This window comes from Odocoileus virginianus, chromosome 31, assembly GCF_023699985.2.
Source record: "Odocoileus virginianus isolate 20LAN1187 ecotype Illinois chromosome 31, Ovbor_1.2, whole genome shotgun sequence".
Lineage (NCBI taxonomy): Eukaryota > Metazoa > Chordata > Mammalia > Artiodactyla > Cervidae > Odocoileus > Odocoileus virginianus.
Window position 1 is genome coordinate 6,117,358 of NC_069704.1, and position 21,080 is coordinate 6,138,437.

At 45.1% G+C, this 21,080-nt stretch overlaps 1 protein-coding gene across 6 annotated transcripts in view; it reads left to right on the forward strand.

The window, feature by feature from the left end:
• Positions 1-21,080, forward strand: part of ASTN2 (astrotactin 2) — a 996,620-nt gene that overhangs the window by 230,985 nt on the left and 744,555 nt on the right. For all 6 annotated transcript variants that reach the window (XM_070459205.1, XM_070459200.1, XM_070459201.1 and 3 more), the window contains exon 3: positions 1,054-1,438. In XM_070459205.1, coding sequence (XP_070315306.1) covers positions 1,054-1,438 — 385 coding nt within the window. The remainder of the gene's footprint in view (positions 1-1,053; positions 1,439-21,080) is intronic.

The following is a 21,080-nucleotide window of genomic DNA, read 5'->3' on the forward strand; positions in this document are numbered from 1 at the left end:
CCACAGGCATGGTCCTCCCCAGCTCTTGGGGTTCCACAGCAGGGACTGCACATGGTGGCCTGGAATCTCCCAGGCAGAAAGCCCAGTATATAAAGAAGTGAAGCAGCTATCTGTGGGGCTACCCCTGCTCAATGGAGATGCTTCTGGCGCAGAGTGAAAGAAGGCAGGTGAGGAGAATACAGATCTTCCACCTCGGCCTTTGACAGTGCTGTGGGGGACGTAGGTGGGCTTTAGAAACACTCCTGCCCTGGACGAGCTCACGGAGCAGGGTGTTTCATGAGTCTCATGAATCATGTAAGATCCATTCGTAAACACTTTACTTATTTCAATTTAATGTATGGTATGCAGACTCAACCAAATATTTACCAGTTGGATGTGTTAGAGAAAAATAAACGGCAGTGTTCCTTCAACTCCTGATGAAAGGAGCCCTAGAAGAGCCCCCCTGTTCATTCATTCATTCAAGCAAATATGTATGAAGCGCCTACTTTGTCCCAGGGAGTCAACATGAAAAGGCCAGTGTTTCTGAAAATAAAAGTATAGATGATACAGAAATTGTTTGACTTGTGTATTCCCAGCAGGATGGAAGAAAGACTACTCTCCCTTGAGCCCTCAGTGATTCTTTCTAGAGACGAGGAAGCAAGGCTGAGAGGGTGTGCTCAAATGTCCTGGGGTCACTCAGCTGGTGAGAGGCAGAGTCGGGCCTCAGACACTCGAGATGGGAAGCCCAGCCTAGTATTTAGCAGCGTGCATCTCTCCGACATGACCATCACGCAGCTCATTTGTTCCTCGTGGTAAAGAAGGAGGGGCAGGGGTTCTTTGACTGTTATACATGTGACAAGCAAGGCTCAGAGAGGTGAAGCAGTTTCTCCAAGGCCACACAGCTTATTGGTGAGAAAGCCAGGTTTGGAAACGGTGTCACTCTGCTGGCTCCGGAGGCTCCGAGAGCCAAACCCAGGGATCGTGGGCTGCGCGCGGCGGACGGCGACCCCGCGCTGGCACTCCAGCCCCAAGAACAGCGGCCCACTGGCGTATCCTTCTTCCCTCCCGCTGCAGGGTGGCCTCATCGCCCTGCTGCTGCTGCTGCTGGTATTCACGGTGGCGCTGTACGCCCAGCGGCGCTGGCAGAAGCGGCGCCGCGTCCCCCAGAAGAGCGCCAGTACGGAAGCCACCCACGAGATTCACTACATCCCGTCGGTGCTGCTGGGCCCGCCGGCGCGGGAGGGCTTCCGCTCCGCCCGGCTGCAGGCGCATAACTCGGTCATCGGCGTGCCCATCCGCGAGACGCCCATCCTGGATGACTACGACTACGAGGAGGACGACGACCTGCCCCGGCGGGCCAACCACGTCTCCCGTGAGGACGAGTTCGGCAGCCAGGTGACCCACAGCCTGGACAGCCTGGGCCGACCAGGGGAAGAGAAGGGTGACTTCGAGAAGAAAGGTCAGTCTTCCTTGTGGCATCCCACCTTCGGGGCAGGGGGTGGGGGTGGCATTTTGGGGAGCTGGGGAGAGGCGCAGGAGCCGGGTGGTCGGGGAACATAGGAAGTGTTTTCTGGGATAAGCCATTTTTGATTTATGGCCAACTTCTGTTGGGTTTTCAGAGTTCATCTCTTCTTGATTCTTTGGTGGTGGTGGGCGGGGGTGGGGTGGGGGTGGGAAACTGTATTCTTGGAATAAGAGTTTGGAATTAGAGCGTCAGAAGTTACGTAGTCCAGCATCTTTTAGTGTTTCTTGATTGCCTCCCTGGATGGCCTTCTCATTACTTAGGAGAGAGCTCATCTCACTTCCAGACTCTACTGTTGGAAGGTTTTTCCTTAGACTGAGTTGCAGTCTGTTTTCTGGCTCTCCATATCAGAAGCTGAATCTGAAATTCCCTTCTCCAAGAAAGCTCTTGGGAAATATGACAACAGGAAGAAAAAAGGCACCCAGTAACTTTTAGAGATCAATGTCAACAAATTATCACAGTTGCCTCTGCCACTCTGATGTGACATATTTTCAGACATTTCACCATTCTGGTCACTGTCCTTTAGATGGAGATTCTGATTTTTCTTGTCTTGGAGTGTAACACCAGCAGTGACAGTCTCTTCCTCAAGGTGGGAATGTGCCTGTGCTGAGCAAAATGCAATTTTCACCTCCTTTTTGCCAGCTGTTTTGCTTCTGTTTATGCAGGTTGAGCTCACATTTGTTTTTTTGCAGCTGTTGCTGACTTGTGGTTGACTTTTTGATGACTTAAACCTCTCAGTCTTTTTCATATATGCTATTGCCAAGACCCATTCTCATTGTTCTCTTGGAGGACAATTGATTATTTGGACCTGAGTACAGGATGTGTGTGTGTTTGTCTTTATTCAGTGTCTATGCCTCCAGTTTGTTTATAGATGAGATTTGGCTATTTTTCCTTTAGGTAGATGCTACAGAATCACTGTTACCCCCCCCCCCCCTATTGTCTTTATGACCCTGGTGATGGTGATGTGTTCAAGGTTTGGCCCAGAGGCCCTAGTGTTAAAACTACTCCTGTTTGTGAGCCAAGAGGAATCATCATCATTGCTTGGACCAGTCCTGAGCTGTGAACTTAACATTGTTTCCTCCTGCACCCAGGGTCCTTCCTCTCAGGTCCATCTTTCCATGATGCTTAGTGGAAAAATAGGAACTTTAGGAATTTCTTTAAAAGGAGACATTTTTGTCAAGCTTAGAAACATAGGGAGGGAAAAGAGTGGTACAGTACGTAAGAGGACAGTTTTGGAGTTGTTGGGACCTAGAAAAATGGGAATTCACTCCTCCAGGTCTCAGATTCCTCATTGAAGGATTTTTTGAAGGATTAAATATAAAAATCAATGTGTACCAAGGCCTAGAATATGGTCCATGTTGAATCCCTGAGAGCCATATCTGTAGACCCCAGGCCCTTGGTCTACACCAGGTTCCTAAGACTCTCGCTAATCCAGCTCCCTCCTGCCTGCCTGGCTCCTGCCAAGTGCCAGCCACCACTCTTTGCTCAGTGCCCTGGAATGTCTACATCATTTCCCTTCTCCGCCATGATCTCTTCTGTCTTTGAACTGTTGGTTTACTGACAGTCTCCTCAATTCTTCACTTTCTCAAACATTATTTATCGTTTTTTCATGTGACTTTTCGTCTTAGAACAAGAGCAGTCTGCATTGGTTTCATTCTTCACACCGCTGCCTAGCACAGTGCCTCTTGTGTAAAGAATGTCCAGCGAGTGTCAGACAAGAACGATGGCCCTGGAGAGAGAGGCTGTTCAGGAGCTATGCTGTCAGGTCAGAGCATCCTGCTTCTCTTCTCTAAAATAGAAAGTCACTTGGACATGACAGAAAGCATCATCCCATTTTCCTAGATGTGGACTTTTGCAGCCTAATTTATTAAGCCCTACTGTGTTTATATGGAAAATGGGTGAATTAGCAACCAGTTTGCTCATCTCATGGGCTTCCCTGATAGTTCAGATGGTAAACAATCTGCCTGTAATGCAGGAGACCCAGGTTTGATCCCCGGGTCAGGAGGATCCCTGAAGAAGGGAATGGCTACCCACTCCAGTATTCTTGCCTGGAGAATTCCATGGAGAGAGGAGCCTGGTGGGCTACAACCCATGTGGTCGCAGAGTTGGACACGACTGAGTGACTGACTTCTTCTTCTGCCTGTCTCAGTTTTGCTGTGGGGCTTAAATAATAAATGCACTGCAAACCCTGAAGAAGTTTCCCTAGAGTGGGGTTTGTTTTTCACACTGCAGTCTTCCCCAGCCTGGCCGAGAGGAGAGGTCTACAGCCTCCTTCAGTTCCTGGAGCGGGTTGTGATCACTTACTGCTGTTCAGTAATAATCAGTTTCTCTGCCTCCTACTCTAGATGTGGGGGCTTTTTCTTAAATTCTTTTTTTTTATTGAGGTATAATTAACATGCGATCTTGCATTAGTTCCAGGTGTACAATGATTCAGTATTTATATTTATTGAGAAATGATCACCACAATGTCTAGTTAACATCCATGGCCTCACAGCGTGACAGTATTTTTCTTGTGATGAGAACTTGACTCTTTTAGCAACTTTCAAACATACAATAGAGTATTATTAACTCTAGTCATCATGGTGGACATCCCAGCCCCGTGACTTTTTATAAAACTTGGAGATTTTTGAAAGCAAGGGCAGTTTCACTAGTGTCCGGCACAGTGACTGATGCCTAATGATAGCTCTGAAAATGCCTGTTGGCTGAATGACTCAGTCAATCGAATAAATCCAAGCGCTGGCTAGAGCCCCAAATTCTCATTTCCAGGCCTCGAGTTATCTCACTGTCCTCAAACCTGGGGACTCTAGAAACCAAAATGTTGACGGAGGCCGTTCTGGTCGATGAGCAGACCCTAGCTGTGAACAGCCGCTGGTTGGCCGTGAACCTAGAGCCTGTGATACAAAGTGAATAAAGTCCGAAAGAGGAAAACAAATGTAGTATACTAAAGCATGCATATGGGATCTAGGAAGATGGTGTTGATGAACCTGTTTGCAGGGAAGGAATGGAGACACAGAGGGAGAGAATGGACTTTTGGACCCAGCGGAGGAAGGAGAGGGTGGGACAAATGGGGAAAATAGCACCAACAAATCAGTTCAGTCACTCAGTCATGTTTGACTCTTTGCGACCCCATGGACCGCAGTACGCCAGGCTTCCCTGTCCATCATCAACTCCTGGAGCTTGCTGAAACTCATGTCCATCGAGTCGGTGATACCATCCAACCATCTCATCCTCTGTCATCTCATCCTCATCCTCAGTTTAGAGATGTATCTTGTATAAAATAGATAGCTGGTGAGGAGTTGCTGATAACACTGGGAGCCCAGTCTGGAACTCTGTGATGGACCAGAGGGGTGGGAGGGGGGAAGCGTCAGGGAGGCTCAGAAGGAAGGAGCATATGTATAATTATGGCTGATTTGTGTGTGGTAGTGGGGGAAACAAAACAGTGTAAAAATTTTTTTAAAAAGAAATTACAGTAAGCCTCCTGGGAAATGGAAGCTGAAGCTTGAACAGTCCTGGTTCTCTCCAGGGCATGGCAGAGTCCAGGTGAGAGCCCGAACCTCTTGGCCAGAGAGCACCCCTGCTTTCGATAGCTGTCGTGCTCAGAATGGCCTACGTGACATCATGGTGATAGCCCATTTCACGGGGGGGTTGGGGCCTTCCAGGTCTTGTGTTCCTTAAAGAGGATCCACAGGCTTGCCCTTTCAGTTGCTGGACATTTCAGTCCTTCATGTGCGCAAAGCATGCAATCCTGATTCTTGAATGACAGAGACTGCACAGGGGACTGAATCCAGAGGATACAGGAGACTCACTCCTGAGCGAGGGGAGGTGCTCTGATCTCCTCTCCTCGTTGGGTCCTCTAGAGTCTGCACGCTCCCAGCTTCGCACGGCAACACGTCTTAAAGATAACCTCGTCCCTTGAGCTTTCTTTCAAGCAGAACTCTATCTATAAAAACGATAACAAAACCAGACTCTTATTTTCTGAAATCAACTTCAGATGAGACACACACAAGAGAAGTCGAAAGAGCGAGTGGTGAATGCATGAGAAATAAGACCCAGTTCTTTCAAGGCAGCCTGGTGGGTTCGGGGCCCTGCTCTTGTCTGCATTGACTGTGTGGTCCTGGCGAACCTCTTCGCCACCTGCAAACTCATGCCTTCGTCTCACCCATTTTCATCCGACCACATTATTCCTCTGACTTTGCTTTAAAACGAATTACAGTCTGGAATAAAACCAAGTACTTCATTTAATACTCTACCCAGCTGCCCTTAGATCTGATAAGGGTGAGGAAGGAAGACCCCTGGGCAAGAAGGGAGTAGGAGACGTATTTTTCCTGGGTCCCGGCAGGATGCTGGTCACCCTGTCCCTTGGGAAGGTGGTGGCTAGGGGCTGTGGTTGCGGTGCTGTGGCCTCTGAGCTCCGGGACCTCCTGGTCTGGACAGAAGAGGGACAGTTCTGCTGGCAGATTGTGGAGCATACAGAAGCAGCAGCTCAGGCTGAATATGCTTCCTGTTGCCTTGGGTGGTCCTTGGAGAGACTCATTAGATTCTTTCTTTATGGGGAAACCTGGGAACAACTATGTATTATGTCCAGAGTAGACAGGTATCAAAAGCTGGGCAAGCCCTATAAAAGTCATCCCCAAAGGCTTTGCAATTATATTGTCAAGGGCTAGCCCCACCTACACCTCTCACACTTAAAATTTGTCCGTAGATTCAAACTCCTTCATCATACTTGAGCACCCCCTGTTATCTGCAGCTTGGACCTTCAGGTAATAGGAGGGTACCCTGGAGGCAGAGGGAGAAACTTTCTTTATCAAGAGACAAAGCCTGGATTCTGATACCCCAAGAGCATGATACTGAGTGGGCTGACTTTCAGCCAATACAGACCCACGTGGACGTACCCTTTGTTAAACACTGAAATTCTTCTGTGCCCGTCATTAAGAAGCTTGCTGCCCTGAATGCCCCACCCCACGCCCTCTGGCTGCCTGGTGATCACCGCTCCCACCCGGCCAAGGACCCTCCTGTGGCATCCAGGAACAGGTTGGGTTTAGACTGCTTCCCCAGGATTATGGCTGGCAGCGCATCTTGCTCGTTAATTGCCGTACCTTAGACATCCTTAGGTATTGCGAGCATCACCCTTGATATCACCTTAGCCAGTTGCTGGGAATTTAATCATGTCAATATGTGACTACTCAGCATTGCGTTGGGTCCATAACAGAAACTTGATGCATTTTAATTCCAATTCTCCTTATCCGTGCTTAAATTTATGTTTCCCTTTCCTGAATATTATGCATGGAAGCTCAAGGAAATTAAAATAACAGATTTATCACTTTATCAAGGGACAGGGTAGGGGATGGCTGAATGGATATTGGGTTTTCTTAATTTTGTTTTATTATCGTGAAAGAAATGCATACTATTTGTAATAGAAGGAGGTGGGTGGAGGGAAGGAGTGAGAGAAGGAAAGGGAGAGAGAAAATAAAGAAGACGGGGAGTGAAGGAGGAAGGAAGAGGTCTGAATTGCATAAAACAAGAACTAAAAACCCTTCCATTGTCTTGCTACCCCATCCCACTAACAGGACCCAAAGGCTAATCTTTGAGAACAGTTTGATTTATAATCTTCTAGCGTATTTTCCCGCATACCTACATATGGAATGTATGTGTTTTATGAATATGGTATAGATAAGATATATGCATTTTGCACCCAGGTATATAGTAATAGGGCTATCTCAGCCATGTATATCATTTTGTAGCAGTTTCATAGTTTACTGAACAATGTTAAGTATCTTTCTGTGTCAACCCTGCACGCCTATCTTCTTTTGGAAAGCTCTCTGAGATTCCAGGATTGGAAGACCCCAATCACACCAGCACTTGCTCTACTTTTCGTTTTTGCTGACCATTATCTCAATTTGCTGCACTCACAGTGAGTCAGTATACATCCTTGCACACACACACACACACATACATACATATTTTTGCGAAATTTAAGGCTATTTCTATAAAACAGATGCCTAAAAGCAGAATCTCTGTATTAAAGGATGCACGTTACACACTTACAATTACTGGTTACACCTTTACAATTTGGGGAAGTACCACGCAAGTATTCACTTTAGAATTGTTTTGTTCTCTCAAGGGGGCCCGTACGAATCTGCACAAACCACCTACTGCCCCATCACCTTGACTATTCGTATACTATTCATGGACCTTTCTGGGCTTTATATATATATGTGTGTGTATATATATATGAATGATAGTTGCCTTCATTTTAAATATGCAGTTTTCACTTCTGATTTTCTTTTCTGATTGGTCCACATTCTTTTCTTTGTCAGAAGTCAGTCTTCATGGTTACCCGAACAACGATTCTTAGGTGAGGTGATGCCAAATAAAGGATTTGCTTTGCTGTCCCACTTCAGTTCAGGACCTAAAATAGGAAAAGAAAAAAAAAGAAATGGCATCAAATACAAGCGGTGGTCCACATTTGATATGCGGGGAGGGATCATGTCTCTCTGACATGGACCAGGAGGCTCAAAGTTACTGTTGCCCAGAATTACAGATCAGCAAGTTTCAGGGTAAATGGGACCCTTGTTGAGAGAGTGGAGTAGGCAGGACCTTCTGAGTCCCTGTAGGAGTCCAGCTGCTGTCTTATACATTATCTCATTGAGCTATTTGTCATGAACCCCAAGGGGAAGGCGGATGAAAGAGTTGAATAGGAAGCCAGTGCTGCTCCTGCTGCTGATAAAGATGACAGCTAACCTCCACTTGTGATAACCACTGTCTGGGAACTTTCTAGGAACTATATCATTTACACCTCTCAACAACCCTGAGTTATGCAGTGATATTGCCCCACCTTACAGAGCAGGGGACTGAAGCTGAGAAGGGTTAAATGATATGTCCAAAGTCACACAGGGGAAGGTGGCTGAACCAGGTCAAAACTCTGGCGCGTGAGCGACCATGCTAAGGGGTCGAGCTGGGATGTGAACACTGAATTTTAAGATCTTTGGGAAGGTGCCGAGCTCCTGCTGTCCCAGGGATGTAACTGAAGCCTAGCGCCCATGAGCTTGCTTCACTCTCAAATACAGGAGGAAAAATAGGTAACTAGCATCTGTTCTCCAAGGCAGGATGCTGCTGCATAGTGATTCTGAGCTTCTGAATCGGCAGAAGGGATTTTGCAGCAGGGAGATCACAGTTTTTTGGAATGTTCTGAATGGTCCCCAAGGGTGTAGGGAACTCATGTTTGGTGTCAATAAAGCACTCTGTGGTGACAGGGATCTGAGGAGCTGTTTATTAACTCTTCTGACATCCCCTGTGAGCGCCATGTAAATGTCACTCTTGGGTGGCACTTTCTAAAATCTCAGAGCTCTTTCCTAGTCAACACCTTATTCGATGCCTTACCTGGGTGTTCAGATTTCTCAACTCAGAGATGGTAGTCTGTTTCCAGCTTCCTCATCTTCACCTCTGCTCATCCATCCCCTCTTCAGGCCATATCCATTTTCCTGACGTCTTCAAAGCACCTCATCCTCACACACCTTCCTGCTTGCAGGCCTGTCCTCCACTTCCATGTAACAGCATTCACTCTGTCATGATCCTTCTGGCCATAGCAGTTCCATGCTTAAAGTTTTGCAGAGTTCTCACCGCTCTTGATCCCCACCCTCTGTGCTCAGCCGCTGTGGCCTCCTCTCTGTTCTGCAAGCTTGCTAAGCTTCTCCCACCACAGACCATTTGCATATGCTGTTATTGTCCTTGTCTGCAAAAAACAAATTCCTCCCTTTCCTCCTCTAATCTGTCATGGCTGATTCCTTCTCATCATTCTGGTCTCAGCTTCAATCCTACTTCTTCAGACAAAGCTCTTTTCCCCATGTTCTCTTTTGTTTTCTGTAATGGTACATTTTTAAAAATTATTTGGGTTAATTTATTAAATGTTTTGCTTCTCTGATTAGACTCAGGATTCTGTGAGCTCATGGTCCAGACCCATTTGCCTTGTTCTGTGCCTGACAGAGTGACTGGCACATCTGTTGTGTTGCTAAGTCATGAGTGACCTCTTCCGCCCTATGAGCTGCAGCACACCAGGCTTCCCTGTTCTTCACCGTATCTCAAACTTATGTTCATTGAGTCGGTGATGTCATCCAACCATCTTATCCTCTGTTGCCCCCTTCTCCTCCTGCCTTCAATCTCTCCCAGCATCGGGGTCTTTTCCAATGAGTCATCTCTTTGCATCAGGTGGCCAAAGTATTGGAGCTTCAGCTTCAGTATCAGTCCTTCCAATGAATATTCAGGGTTGATTTCCTTTAGGATTGACTGGTTGGATCTCCTTGCAGTCCAAGGGACTCTCAAGAGTCTTCTCCAGTACTACAATTCGAAAGCATCAATTCTCTGGCACTCAGGCTTCTTTATGGTCCAACTCTCACATCTGTACATGACTCCTGGAAAAACCATATCTTTGACTACATGGCCTTTTTGGAAAAAATGTTGTCTCTGCGTTCTAATATGCTTTGTCTAGGTTTATCATAGCTTTCCTTTCAAGGGGTAAGCATCTTTTAATTTCATGGCTGCATAATAGATGTTGAAATATATGTTGAGTCAATAGATGGAGGAATAGATATATATGAATGAAGAGACAGATGGATATCTTAGTGTCTTTCCATAGGCTGGTAACCTTTGCATGGATCCTTTATCCTTTTTCTGAACCATACATAGTGTGTTTAGTATTTTCAAATCAGTAATTTACTGAATCTTGCCATGCATCTCATAAGAAAGAAATTATTCATATCAAACTTCAGAGCGCATCTCAAAGTTATACAGCCAGAAGTTAAGAAATTGTGGTTTGAACTCAGCTTTGTCTAATTCCCAAGCATGTTCCCAAGGACTTCTCAAGCATGTCCCAAACCCAACCATGTTCTGAAGATAGCACGATATAATCCTGTCAACTTACTTGATCAGAAGAGAGAAAACATGAGGTTAGAATGCTAGCAAGCTGTCTCTTACTGTTGTGTTCATTAAGTGTTGACCACATGAGAAATATATTTTGCACTGTGACCACACGCATATGCTTTTTTAAAATCATAGTTGATTTACAGTGTTTTGCGCATAGGGCAAAGTAATTCAATTATACACATGCATGTATGTTTCCGCTTTTCCACATTCTTTTTCATTATGTTATTACAAGATATTGAATATAATTCCCTGTGCTATACAGTAGGCCCTTGTTTATTTTATGTATAGTAGTGTGTGTATCTGTTAATCCCAAAGTCCTAATTTATCTCTCCTCCCAAGCCTTCCCCTTTGTTAACCATACGTTTGTTTTCTGTGTCTGTGAATTTTGTGAGTAAGTTCGTTTGTATTTTATATTTTAGATTCCACATAAACACTTATCCTGTGATATTTGTGACATCATGTGATATTTGTCTGATTTACTTCACTTAGTATGATAGTTTCTAGGTCTATCCATGTTGCTGCAAATGGAGTTATTTTATTCTTTGTATTGTATATACATTTCCCACATCTTCTTGATCCATTCATCTGTTGATGGACGCTTAGGTTGCTTCCATGACTTGGCTGTTATAAATGGTGCTGCTGTGAATACTGGGTTGGGGTGGGGTGTGTGTGTGTATCTTTTTAAATTAGAGTTTTCATCTCTTCTGGATATATACCAGGAGTAGTATTGATGAATCATAGAAGTCTATTTTTATTTTTTTTTAAGAAGCCTCCATACAGTTTTCCATAGTTGCTATGCTAATTTATGTTCTAACTAACCGTGTAGGAGTGTTCCCTTTTCTCCACATCCTCCCCAGCATTTATTATTTGTAGACTTCTTTTGATGATGACCATTCTGACCAAAGTGAGGTGATGTCTCATTGCAGCTTAGATTTGCCTTTCTCTGATAGTTAGTGATATTGGGCATCTTTTCCCGTGCCTGTTGGCTATCAGCATGTCTTCTTTGGAGACACATGTTCTTATGAATGAGTGTATGTGTGTGTCTGCAATAAGTTTGGCAAAAGAATCCTTCCCATATTACATGTGGCATGCTCTGATCATTTTCTGTTCTTTTTTGTCATCTCTTTGATGTTGGTCTGAACCACTGAATTGATTCCACAGTTTATGAGGGGATTATCACCTGAAGTTCAAAGTCCTTTCGGCCTCAGGGGCTGCGTTGTGCTGGGGTATCCACAGGAGGCAGATCCCTAATTGCTGGGTCTGTGACAGCTTCCCAGAGGTGTTTCTTGCCTGGAGAGGTGACGGTTGTCTGTCATCAGATTCAAGGTAAGGGGTTGGTAGAGGAACCGGAATGATGCCTGAGACAGGCAGTGGCACGCGACGATTTCACGTCTTACCCCACTGTACTTCTGGCTATCCCACGGTGTTTTTCACCAGCCCTTGGCACCATCATCTCCTGAAAACTCACCACCTGTCCTCCCAAAGGAACTTTTGTGTCTCTTTTATCTTCTTTCCTTGTTTATTTCCTCTTCTATCCCCTGCCTCCCTCTGCTCCCTGCCTGGGAGACACCACCCATTCTTTAAGCCACATCTCCAACACCTTCCTCTTCCCAGCGGTCCCAGAGCCCAGAAAGAGCTTCTCAAAGAGCTTGGGCAAAGCCCTTCCAACAGCGGCTCTTACTTTGACGTCGCCTTCAGGGTGCTTCCCGGGCTACCAGGGACCAGTGGAAAGAAAGACAGGCAGCATCGTTTCAAACTGGGCTGTACCTGGGGTTCCACTTAGGGTTATTCTGGAAAGATGGGCTCTGCAGCATACAGAGAAGAAAGGTTTGAATATGGCTTTCTTCCACCAAACTGCCCTGGGGCCTTTATACCTAACTGCCTCTCCCCGCTCCTTGTTGAAAGCACTCTTTGAAATCTGCAGTGGAAACTGCTCCAGGGGCTGTTTGGTGCACCTTCTGGCTGCGGGGCACCTTCATCGGCCATCTGCAGACCGCTGACAGTGTAGTTCCTGCATCTTCTCTTTGGTTACACCTTCCCCTTACTACTCAGTCATTCACTCACTCACTCATTCATGTATTTAACAGATCTTTACTGAGCACCTACTATGTGTAAGGCACCATGTTTAATGCAGAAGATACAGGCAAAATGGGAAATAGTTCTTTCCTAGAAGGTCACAGTTTAGAGGGGTATAAAACAGTAATAGCCACTTTATTTTATATAGTCTTTGAACATTTATAGAATGGCTTCATAAACAGTATATGATAAACCCTGGGTGTTGCTAAACCTTTTTGAGAGACAAGGAAGGAACCTTACTCGGCTCAGAGAAATGAAATCACTCACACCCCACAGTACAGAGCCAGTGTGGGGGTGAAGCTCTATTGAAACCTACATTTCTTGAGTTCAGGTTCACTACTGTCTGCATTTTGCCACACTGTATTTACCCCTGCAATATCCTGAATATCATTTGGCAAACAACTTGTTACTTCCACATTGCCTCCCCGTCTTAATTTTAAAGGTCATAAACTCCTAGTTTTTAGAAGTATTCATAGAGGATTGAGTAACCATTTGTTAAGGATGGTATAGCAGTGTTGGAGATTTAGACACAATTTAAGCAATCCCTTGTAATTCTCAGGCCTTTCTAATTTGAACAAAGGAGCTAAGATGTGTTTGAAAATATAGGTTCCTTAAAACTAGTTAGCCTAGAAAGTATCCAGAATTTAGACTGTTTTTTCTTTGAACTGCAGCTGATCCCTTGTAGAATGTTAGAAAACTCATTTTTGCTCCAATTCATCATAGCACACAGCGGAGTTAACGAGGCTATGGAAGATGAGACCCTGACTCTGCGACAGAGCTTTATGACTTTGATCTCTCAGCCCTGCCCCTCCGGGACCTTGGCCCTGGTGCCTGATTGTCTAGGCTTGGCAAAGCAGAAGGGAGCAGTGCCTCCAACAGACAGGAGCTCAGCACGCCCAGACAGCCGTCCTCTGAGCTGTCTCCACACTCTCTAAAATAAGATATAGACAGAGATTTGTCATGGAATCACAAACAAGAATGTCACCAATGCTGTCACCAGAGCCCCTTAAAATGTCACTTCCCAGCATTAATTGCCACGGTAGCAAAACAAACGGGCGTTCTCTGAACATTTGCTCGCCCCCCCTGCCTTGTGATCCGCTCCCTCCCTCCCTGCCTCAGAGCGCCTCTCTGTCTCCAGGGACCCTTGGGGCATCCTGACTTGATTAGACTGTGCCCAGCGAGGCAGCCCCACCGCACAGTGACAGATGAGGGTGAAGGAGGTTTGATAAATGTCAGGGACTGAAGAGACTGTTCCCTGATTGATCAGAGCTGGAGCAATTTCCCAGCAGTCAGGGGACTCTTTACCTCCCATCCTGGCCTCCTTGAAGTGGCTGGAAATCACCCCTTTGAGGTCTGACTATCACCAGAGTCCAGGTTGTCTAGCCTCGGGTCTCCCATGGAGACTCATCCTGCTTTGGTTTCCTTGTCCACTCAGGGTGCAATAAATTGCCGTGTCTACCCTCAATTAAGATAGATCCTTATTTGTCCTAATACTTCCTAGTTATACAAGTTATAGATGGTAAATTTAGAAAGCTTAAAAAAATAACGTAGAAATGATCGTTTTTCACAATACCTCATCAAATTGCCAGAGTAACGTTTTAGCGTGTTTCCTTTTTTCATTTTCTCTTCTTTTTACATATTGAAAGCAAAAACCTATATAATTTTCTATCTTATACTTTTATTAAATATCATAAATATTTCAGTATGTTTATCATTCTGTTGTAAAACTATCTCATAGCTGATTTATTGATGAACATCTCAGTCGCTTTTTTTTTCCTCCCTTGCCATTTTGTTTTTATCAGCAACAAGCATTTTGTACTAAAATTCGTTTTTCACCATTCTGGTTTATTTCCTCAGGGTATATTCCCAGGAGTAGAATTACAGAGTAAAATGGTCTGAATGTTTTAAAGTTCTTGATATATGTTTAGCTCAACACCCCTGTGCCAGAAAGTCTCAGGAAACATGTGTTAAATAAGGAAACATTTTCCCTTCTACATTTTCATTAATTAATTTCATTAATTCAACAAGCTTTAATTAAGTACCTACTACGTATCACTGCAGATGGTGATTGCAGCCATGAAATTAAAAGGTGCTTACTCCTTGGAGGGAAAGTTATGACCAACCTAGATAGCATATTAAAAAGCAGAGACATTACTTTGCCAACAAAGGTCCATCTGGTCAAGGCTATGGTTTTTCCAGTGGTCATGTATGGATGTGAGAGTTGGACTGTGAAGAAAGCTGAGCGTCGACAAATTGATGCTTTTGAACTATGGTGTTGGAGAAGACTCTTGAGAGTCCCTTGGACTGCAAGGGGATCCAACCAGTCCATCCTAAAGATCAGTCCTGGGTGTTCATTGGAAGGACTGATGCTGAAGCTGAAACTCCAGTACTTTGGCCACCTCATGCAAAGAGTTGACTCATTGGAAAAGACCCTGATGCTGGGAGGGATTGGGGGCAGGAGGAGAAAGGGACGACAAAGGATGAGATGGTTGGATGGCATCACCGACTCGATGGACATGGGTTTGAGTGGACTCCGGGAGTTGGTGATGGACAGGGAGGCCTGGTGTGCTGCGGTTCATGGGGTCGCAAAGAGTCGGACACGACTGAGCGACTGAACTGAGCTGAACTGAACTGCATGTCAGGCACTTGCTGCTGTCTCGTTGCTCAGTCGTGTTCAGCTCATTATGATCCCGTGGATTGCAGTCTGCCAGGCCCCTTTATCCATGGAATTTCCCAGGCAAGAAGAGTGGATTGGATTTCCATTTCCTTTTCCAAGGGATCTCCCCAACCCAGGGATCGAACCCGCCTCTTCAGCAATAATTGGCAGGCAGATTCTTCACCACTGAGCCACGAGGGAGGCCCATCAGACACTAATTAGGGTGGGAATAAAGCAGTGAGTAAACTGTGTACAAATCTATTTTATTGAGCTTTCTATTGAGTATGGAAAGACCATAAATAAATAAAGGAGAAAATATATGATACATAATTAAATAAAAATATAAATATTTTATAAGAATAAATTATATACAATCTTGTATATTATATGGGCTTCCCAGGTGGCGCTTGTGGTAAAGAAGTTGCCTTTAGGAGACTGCAGGAGACTTAAGAGACAGAGGTTTGATCCCTGGGTAGGAAAGATCCCCTGGAGGAGGAAATGGTAACCCACTCCAGTATTCTTGCCTAGAGAATCCCATGGACAGAGGAGCCTGGTGGGCTACAGTCCACGGGGTTGCAAAGAGTCAGACATGACTAAAGCAACTTGGCATGCACATATTATATATATTATACAATTATTATGATTACAGTAGGAAAGAAACAAAAGGAAGGGAATTAGGACCTGTAGGAAAGGTCTCACCAATGACCTATAGTAGATATAGACTTAGATCTATAGTAGATCTAAGTAGATGAAGACAAATCTATAGTAGATGAAAAAGTAAGCTTTATGAATACATGAGGAAAGAGTTTTTCGGGCAGAGGGAATAGCAAGTGCAAAGGCCCTGTGGTGGGAGCACAGTGTGCTGGGAGCATTCAGGAAGACGAAGTCCCGGTAGGAGGAAGACAGCGGTAGAATACATTGGATCACAGAGACACTGAAAAGCAGGTCAGAATCTCACCTTACCTGCTCACCCTAATATGAGACCTCAGGCCACTCACTTCATTTCTCTAAACCAGTGGTTCTCAGCTAGGCGCGGTTTTGTCACCTTTCCCCGCTTCCTGGAAATGTGTGACAATGTCTGGAGACGTGTGTTTGTCATGACTGGAGAAGGGGTAGAGAATGCTGCTGGTATTTAGTCCTGGGGCATCAAGGATGCTGGTAAACACCCTGCCATGCACAGGAGAACTCCTTACAGTAAAGAATCGCCCAGCACAGAATGTCGGGAGGATCAAGTTTGTGACACCCTGCTGCCAGCCTCAGTCCTCACATGGGTAAAAGGGAGCAGCCAATTTCATAAGCATGTGGGAGACCCAAGCTATGGTAGCAGTGAATCCTTTTTGTAAACTAACACACTGCATGCCCAGAGGGCAGCAGTAATGTTGGTCTTGCTTTGTTATAAATCTTTTATCATCCTCTATAAGGGTTTGTTTTGAGGGAGCCACCTCAGGGTCTTTGCATTGCTGAACACTTCTTCCCCGGCTGTCTGCATGGTTTCCTTATCTCTCACCCTCTCATTGAGGCCTTCCTCTTGATAGCATCAGGGCTCACCCTTTGATCCATCGTACATGTTTGTGGGTCTATTGTCTTGCCTACCCCCAGGTATTTTGTCTGTTTTTTTTTTTTTTCCCCAATGCTTTTCACTTGTTTAGAACATTGGCACAGAGACGATGACAAATAACTTCTCAAATGAGTGGATAAATTGAATGAGAAAATGATTCAATGCATGGCCGACATCGATTGTTTTCTTCAGCTTGTTTAAGTTTCAAAGAATGGACTACTTGGTTTAGCTGATGCAGGTTTCTTTTTAGCTGCAATGGGAGTAACATTAGCTAACCTGTATGGACCAAGCTCTGTGATCCACACTTACTAAGTATGTGTACATTTAATCCTCAAAAAATTTGGTGTGGTCAGTACCTCTAATTGCTCCCCGTTTTCAGATGAGCCAGGAGGGGCTGGGCTAGTTCAGAAAATTTGTCCCAGATCACCTGCCAGGATTTGTACCTGAGTCTGCATGACCTTGAAACGCTCATTTCTCATCACTTCTCTGCTGCCTTTACTGTTGGAGAACACGGGGTCCAGGAATAATCATAAAACAGTTTCAAGCTTCGTGGAGAAAGAGCCATTGTTAGGATATAATAAAAACTGGCACCTTGTTTCTGCCATCCTTTAGCTCTCCTAAATTCATGAAACAGTGTCTGAGATTCTTTTGCCTCTGTCTGATAATGACCACCTTATCGCCTAGGCTGTGCACGCCCACCGCTTGCTCTGCCTGCCTCACAGCTTCTGCTCCTGGCTCCCCTCTGTTCCTTGTGAGATACACACTGTTTGTCTTTATCTCCTTGTGTCTCCTCTTCAAATAATGCGTGAGAGGATCTGTCACATTCGATTTTGAAAGTCCTAATGGGCAAATCCTCACACCAGACCATGCCGCCATCCACCCACAAATCCGGGACTGTCCGCCTCTGCCCAGATGGGGCACTCTGGTCCCATCCGCTTTGCTGAGCTGGTGGAATCTCAGAGTCCCCAGCAAGGCGCCCTCTGGGTGATGAAGCACCTGCATGTACTTTATGCTAAAGCAGGCGTCTGTGGGTATGGTGCCTCAAAGCACAGCATCCTGTCCAGAACGGTAGGGAGTCCATCTGCTCAGAGCAGGGCTGGTATGCTTGCTCCAGAAGAACCTGGTCTGTGAGTAGCTCAGCTTAGTGAAGAGATACATCAGAGAGTGACAGATTATTTTCCTAAGTGTTGCTTTATTTTATAAAAGCATTCACCACAGGGTCTCTTTCAGTACCTAGTGCCCCCCTGGTGCATGTAAAAGAAGATGGGATTTAATCAACTTTTGGCCTACCGAAATCTTTCAGTGTTCAAACCACAGCAAAACTCCAATGGCACGCCTCTCTAAGAACTAGCCAGCAACTGGGGTTGGTTTTGGAGAGGGGCAGATGTCCCCACATAACATCTCAATCTTAGGCAAGTTAACTAACCTCTTTAAGTCTCAGATTCCTCCTCTGTGAAACTGATTTAATAATTGTGTCAGATTCCTAGGGTCGTTTTGAGAATGAAATCCAATAATATGTGAACAGGTTTGTGCAGGGGCCACCTGCCTTACATATTAATGATCTTGGAAAAATCTTATTTCCTTCTTGAACTTTAGTGTTCCCATCTGTGCAATGAGCAGCTTGGGACCTTGCCGATCAATTCCTACCCTTTTGGATACTGACTAAGATTCTTGAATCTCCCCAATCAATAGAAGTTGATAAGAGGCCAGACAAAATATTCAACATTAAAAAAACTAAAATCATGGCATCCAGTCTATTACTTCATGGCAAATAGAAGGGGAAAAGGTGGAAGCAGTGATAGATTTTATCTTCTTGGGCTTCGAAATCATTGCAGACAGTGACTGCAGCTGTGAAATTAAAAGTTGCTTACTCCTTGGAAGAAAAGCTATGACAAACCTAGACAGTGTGTTGAAAAGCAGAGACATCACTTTGCTGACAAAGATCCATATGATCAAAGCTATGGTTTTTCTAGTAGTCATGTATGGATGTGAGAGTTGGACCATAAAGAAGGCAGAGCGCCTAAGAATTGATGCATTTGAACTATGGGGCTGGAGAAGACTCTTGAGAGACCCATGGACAGCAAGGAGATCAAACCAGTCAAGCTTAAAGAAATCAACCCTGAGTGTTCATTGGCAGGACTGATGCTGAGGCTGAAGCTCCAATACTTTGGCCACCTGTTACGAAGAGCCAAGTCATTGGAAAAGACCCTGATGCTGGGAACAATTGAGGGCAGGAAGAGAAGGGGGCCAGACAGGATGAGATGGTTGGATGGCATCACCGACTCAATGGACATGAATCTGAGCAAATTCCAGGAGATGGTGAAGGACAGGGAAGCCTGACATGCTGCAGTCCGTGGGGTCGCAAAGAGTCGGACACAGCTGAGTGGCTGAATAACACCACCACCAGACAAGAAATTCAGGCAAGGCTTTACGGGGGACTCTGCTGCGGCACGGGCGTGCAAAAACACGTGGTAGGTTCCCTTGTTCACTCCCCAAGCAAGGGCAGACTAGTTCCTTATATAGGGAGAGAAAAGGCATAGGTCTAGGGGTTGGGCCACAAGCGTGGCTTCGGTGGCCTGCCCACCTCTTTGGTGGTGGTGTGTGCAGAGGGCTTGCACAGTGCCCTGCTTTTGCTCCTGGCACCCTGGTTTTGCTCACACTCCTCAGAAGTGGCAGCTGGGTTTCTGATCTTTTTGGATCTTCTTGTCCATAATTTGCCCTAACTGTGTATGCATGCAGTTATTTTTAGTGTTTTAGAGTTTCTTGGCACTTTACTGCTTGAGGAGATGTTTGTCTGGATGTGAGCACTGCAAGGAGGGGTCCCAGGTCCTAGATCCCAGCCTGTTTCACTTGCACCAGATTCCCTGGGCTGTGGATACACATATGGCATGGGGCCAGTGGAAACTGAGCCAGAACTCAGTGCCACATGCCTAGTTGGCATGACTAATGGTGTGTGTATAGTGGGGAGAGATTATTAGAAAAACCAGCAAGTTTTTTTTTTTAATTTTTTTTATTTTTTCCATTTATTTTTATTAGTTGGAGGCTAATTACTTTACAGCATTGCAGTGGTTTTTGTCATACATTGAATTAGCCATGGATTTACATGTATTCCCCATCCCGGTCCCCCCTCCCACCTCCCTCTCCACCCCATCCCTCTGGGTCCTCCCAGTGCACCAGGCCTGAGCACTTGTCTCATGCATCCAACCTGGGCTGGTGATCTGTTTCACCCTAGATATACATGTTTCGATGCTGTTCTCTTGAAACATCCCACCCCCGCGTTCTCCCATAGAGACCACAAGTCTGTTCTATACATCTGAGTCTCTTTTTCTTTTTTTGCATATAGGGTTATCGTTACCATCTTTCTAAATTCCATATATATGTGTTAGTATACTGTAATGGTCTTTATCTTTCTGGCTTACTTCGCTCTGTATAATGGGCTCCAGATTCACCCATCTCATTAGAACTGATTCAAATGAATTCTTTTTAATGGCTGAGTAATATTCCATGGTGTATATCTACCACAGCTTCCTCATCCATTCATCTGCTGATGGGCATCTAGGTTGCTTCCATGTCCTGGCAATTATAAACAGTGCTGCGATGAACATTGGGGTGCACGTGTCTCTTTCGGATCTGATTTCCTCAGTGTATATGCCTAGAAGTGGTATTGCTGGGTCATATGGCAGTTCTATTTCCAGTTTTTTAAGAAATCTCCACACTGTTTTCCATAGTGGCTGTACTAGTTTGCATTCCCACCAACAGTGTAAGAGGGTTCCCTTTTCTCCACACCCTCTCCAGCATTTCTTGCTTGTAGACTTTTGGATAGCAGCCATCCTGACTGGCGTGTAATGGTACCTCATTGTGGTTTTGATTTGCATTTCTCTGATAATGAGTGATGTTGAGCATCTTTTCATGTGTTTTTTTGCCATCCGTATGTCTTCCTTGGAGAAATGTCTGTTTAGTTCTTTGGCCCATTTTTTGATTGGGTCATTTATTTTTCTGGAGTTGAGCTGGAGGAGTTGCTTGTATATTTTTGAAATTAATCCTTTGTCTGTTGCTTCATTTGCTATTATTTTCTCCCAATCTGAGGGCTGTCTTTTCACCTTGCTTATAGTTTCCTTTGTTGTACAAAAGCTTTTAAGTTTCATTAGGTCCCATTTGTTTATTTTTGCTTTTGGAAAAACCAGCAAGTTTTTAAGAGGAAGAGAGGAAGCCTTTCTTTCATGCAAATCCTTATCTCCTCATACTTCCTTGGACAGAAATATGCTAAGAGAAAAGGGGTGCCAGTCCCTGACATTCTAACTGGTAATAGGTAGCAGAGACCAGTCTCAAGCTTCTTTTATAACCTCCTGGCTCCAGGATTATTCCCTAAG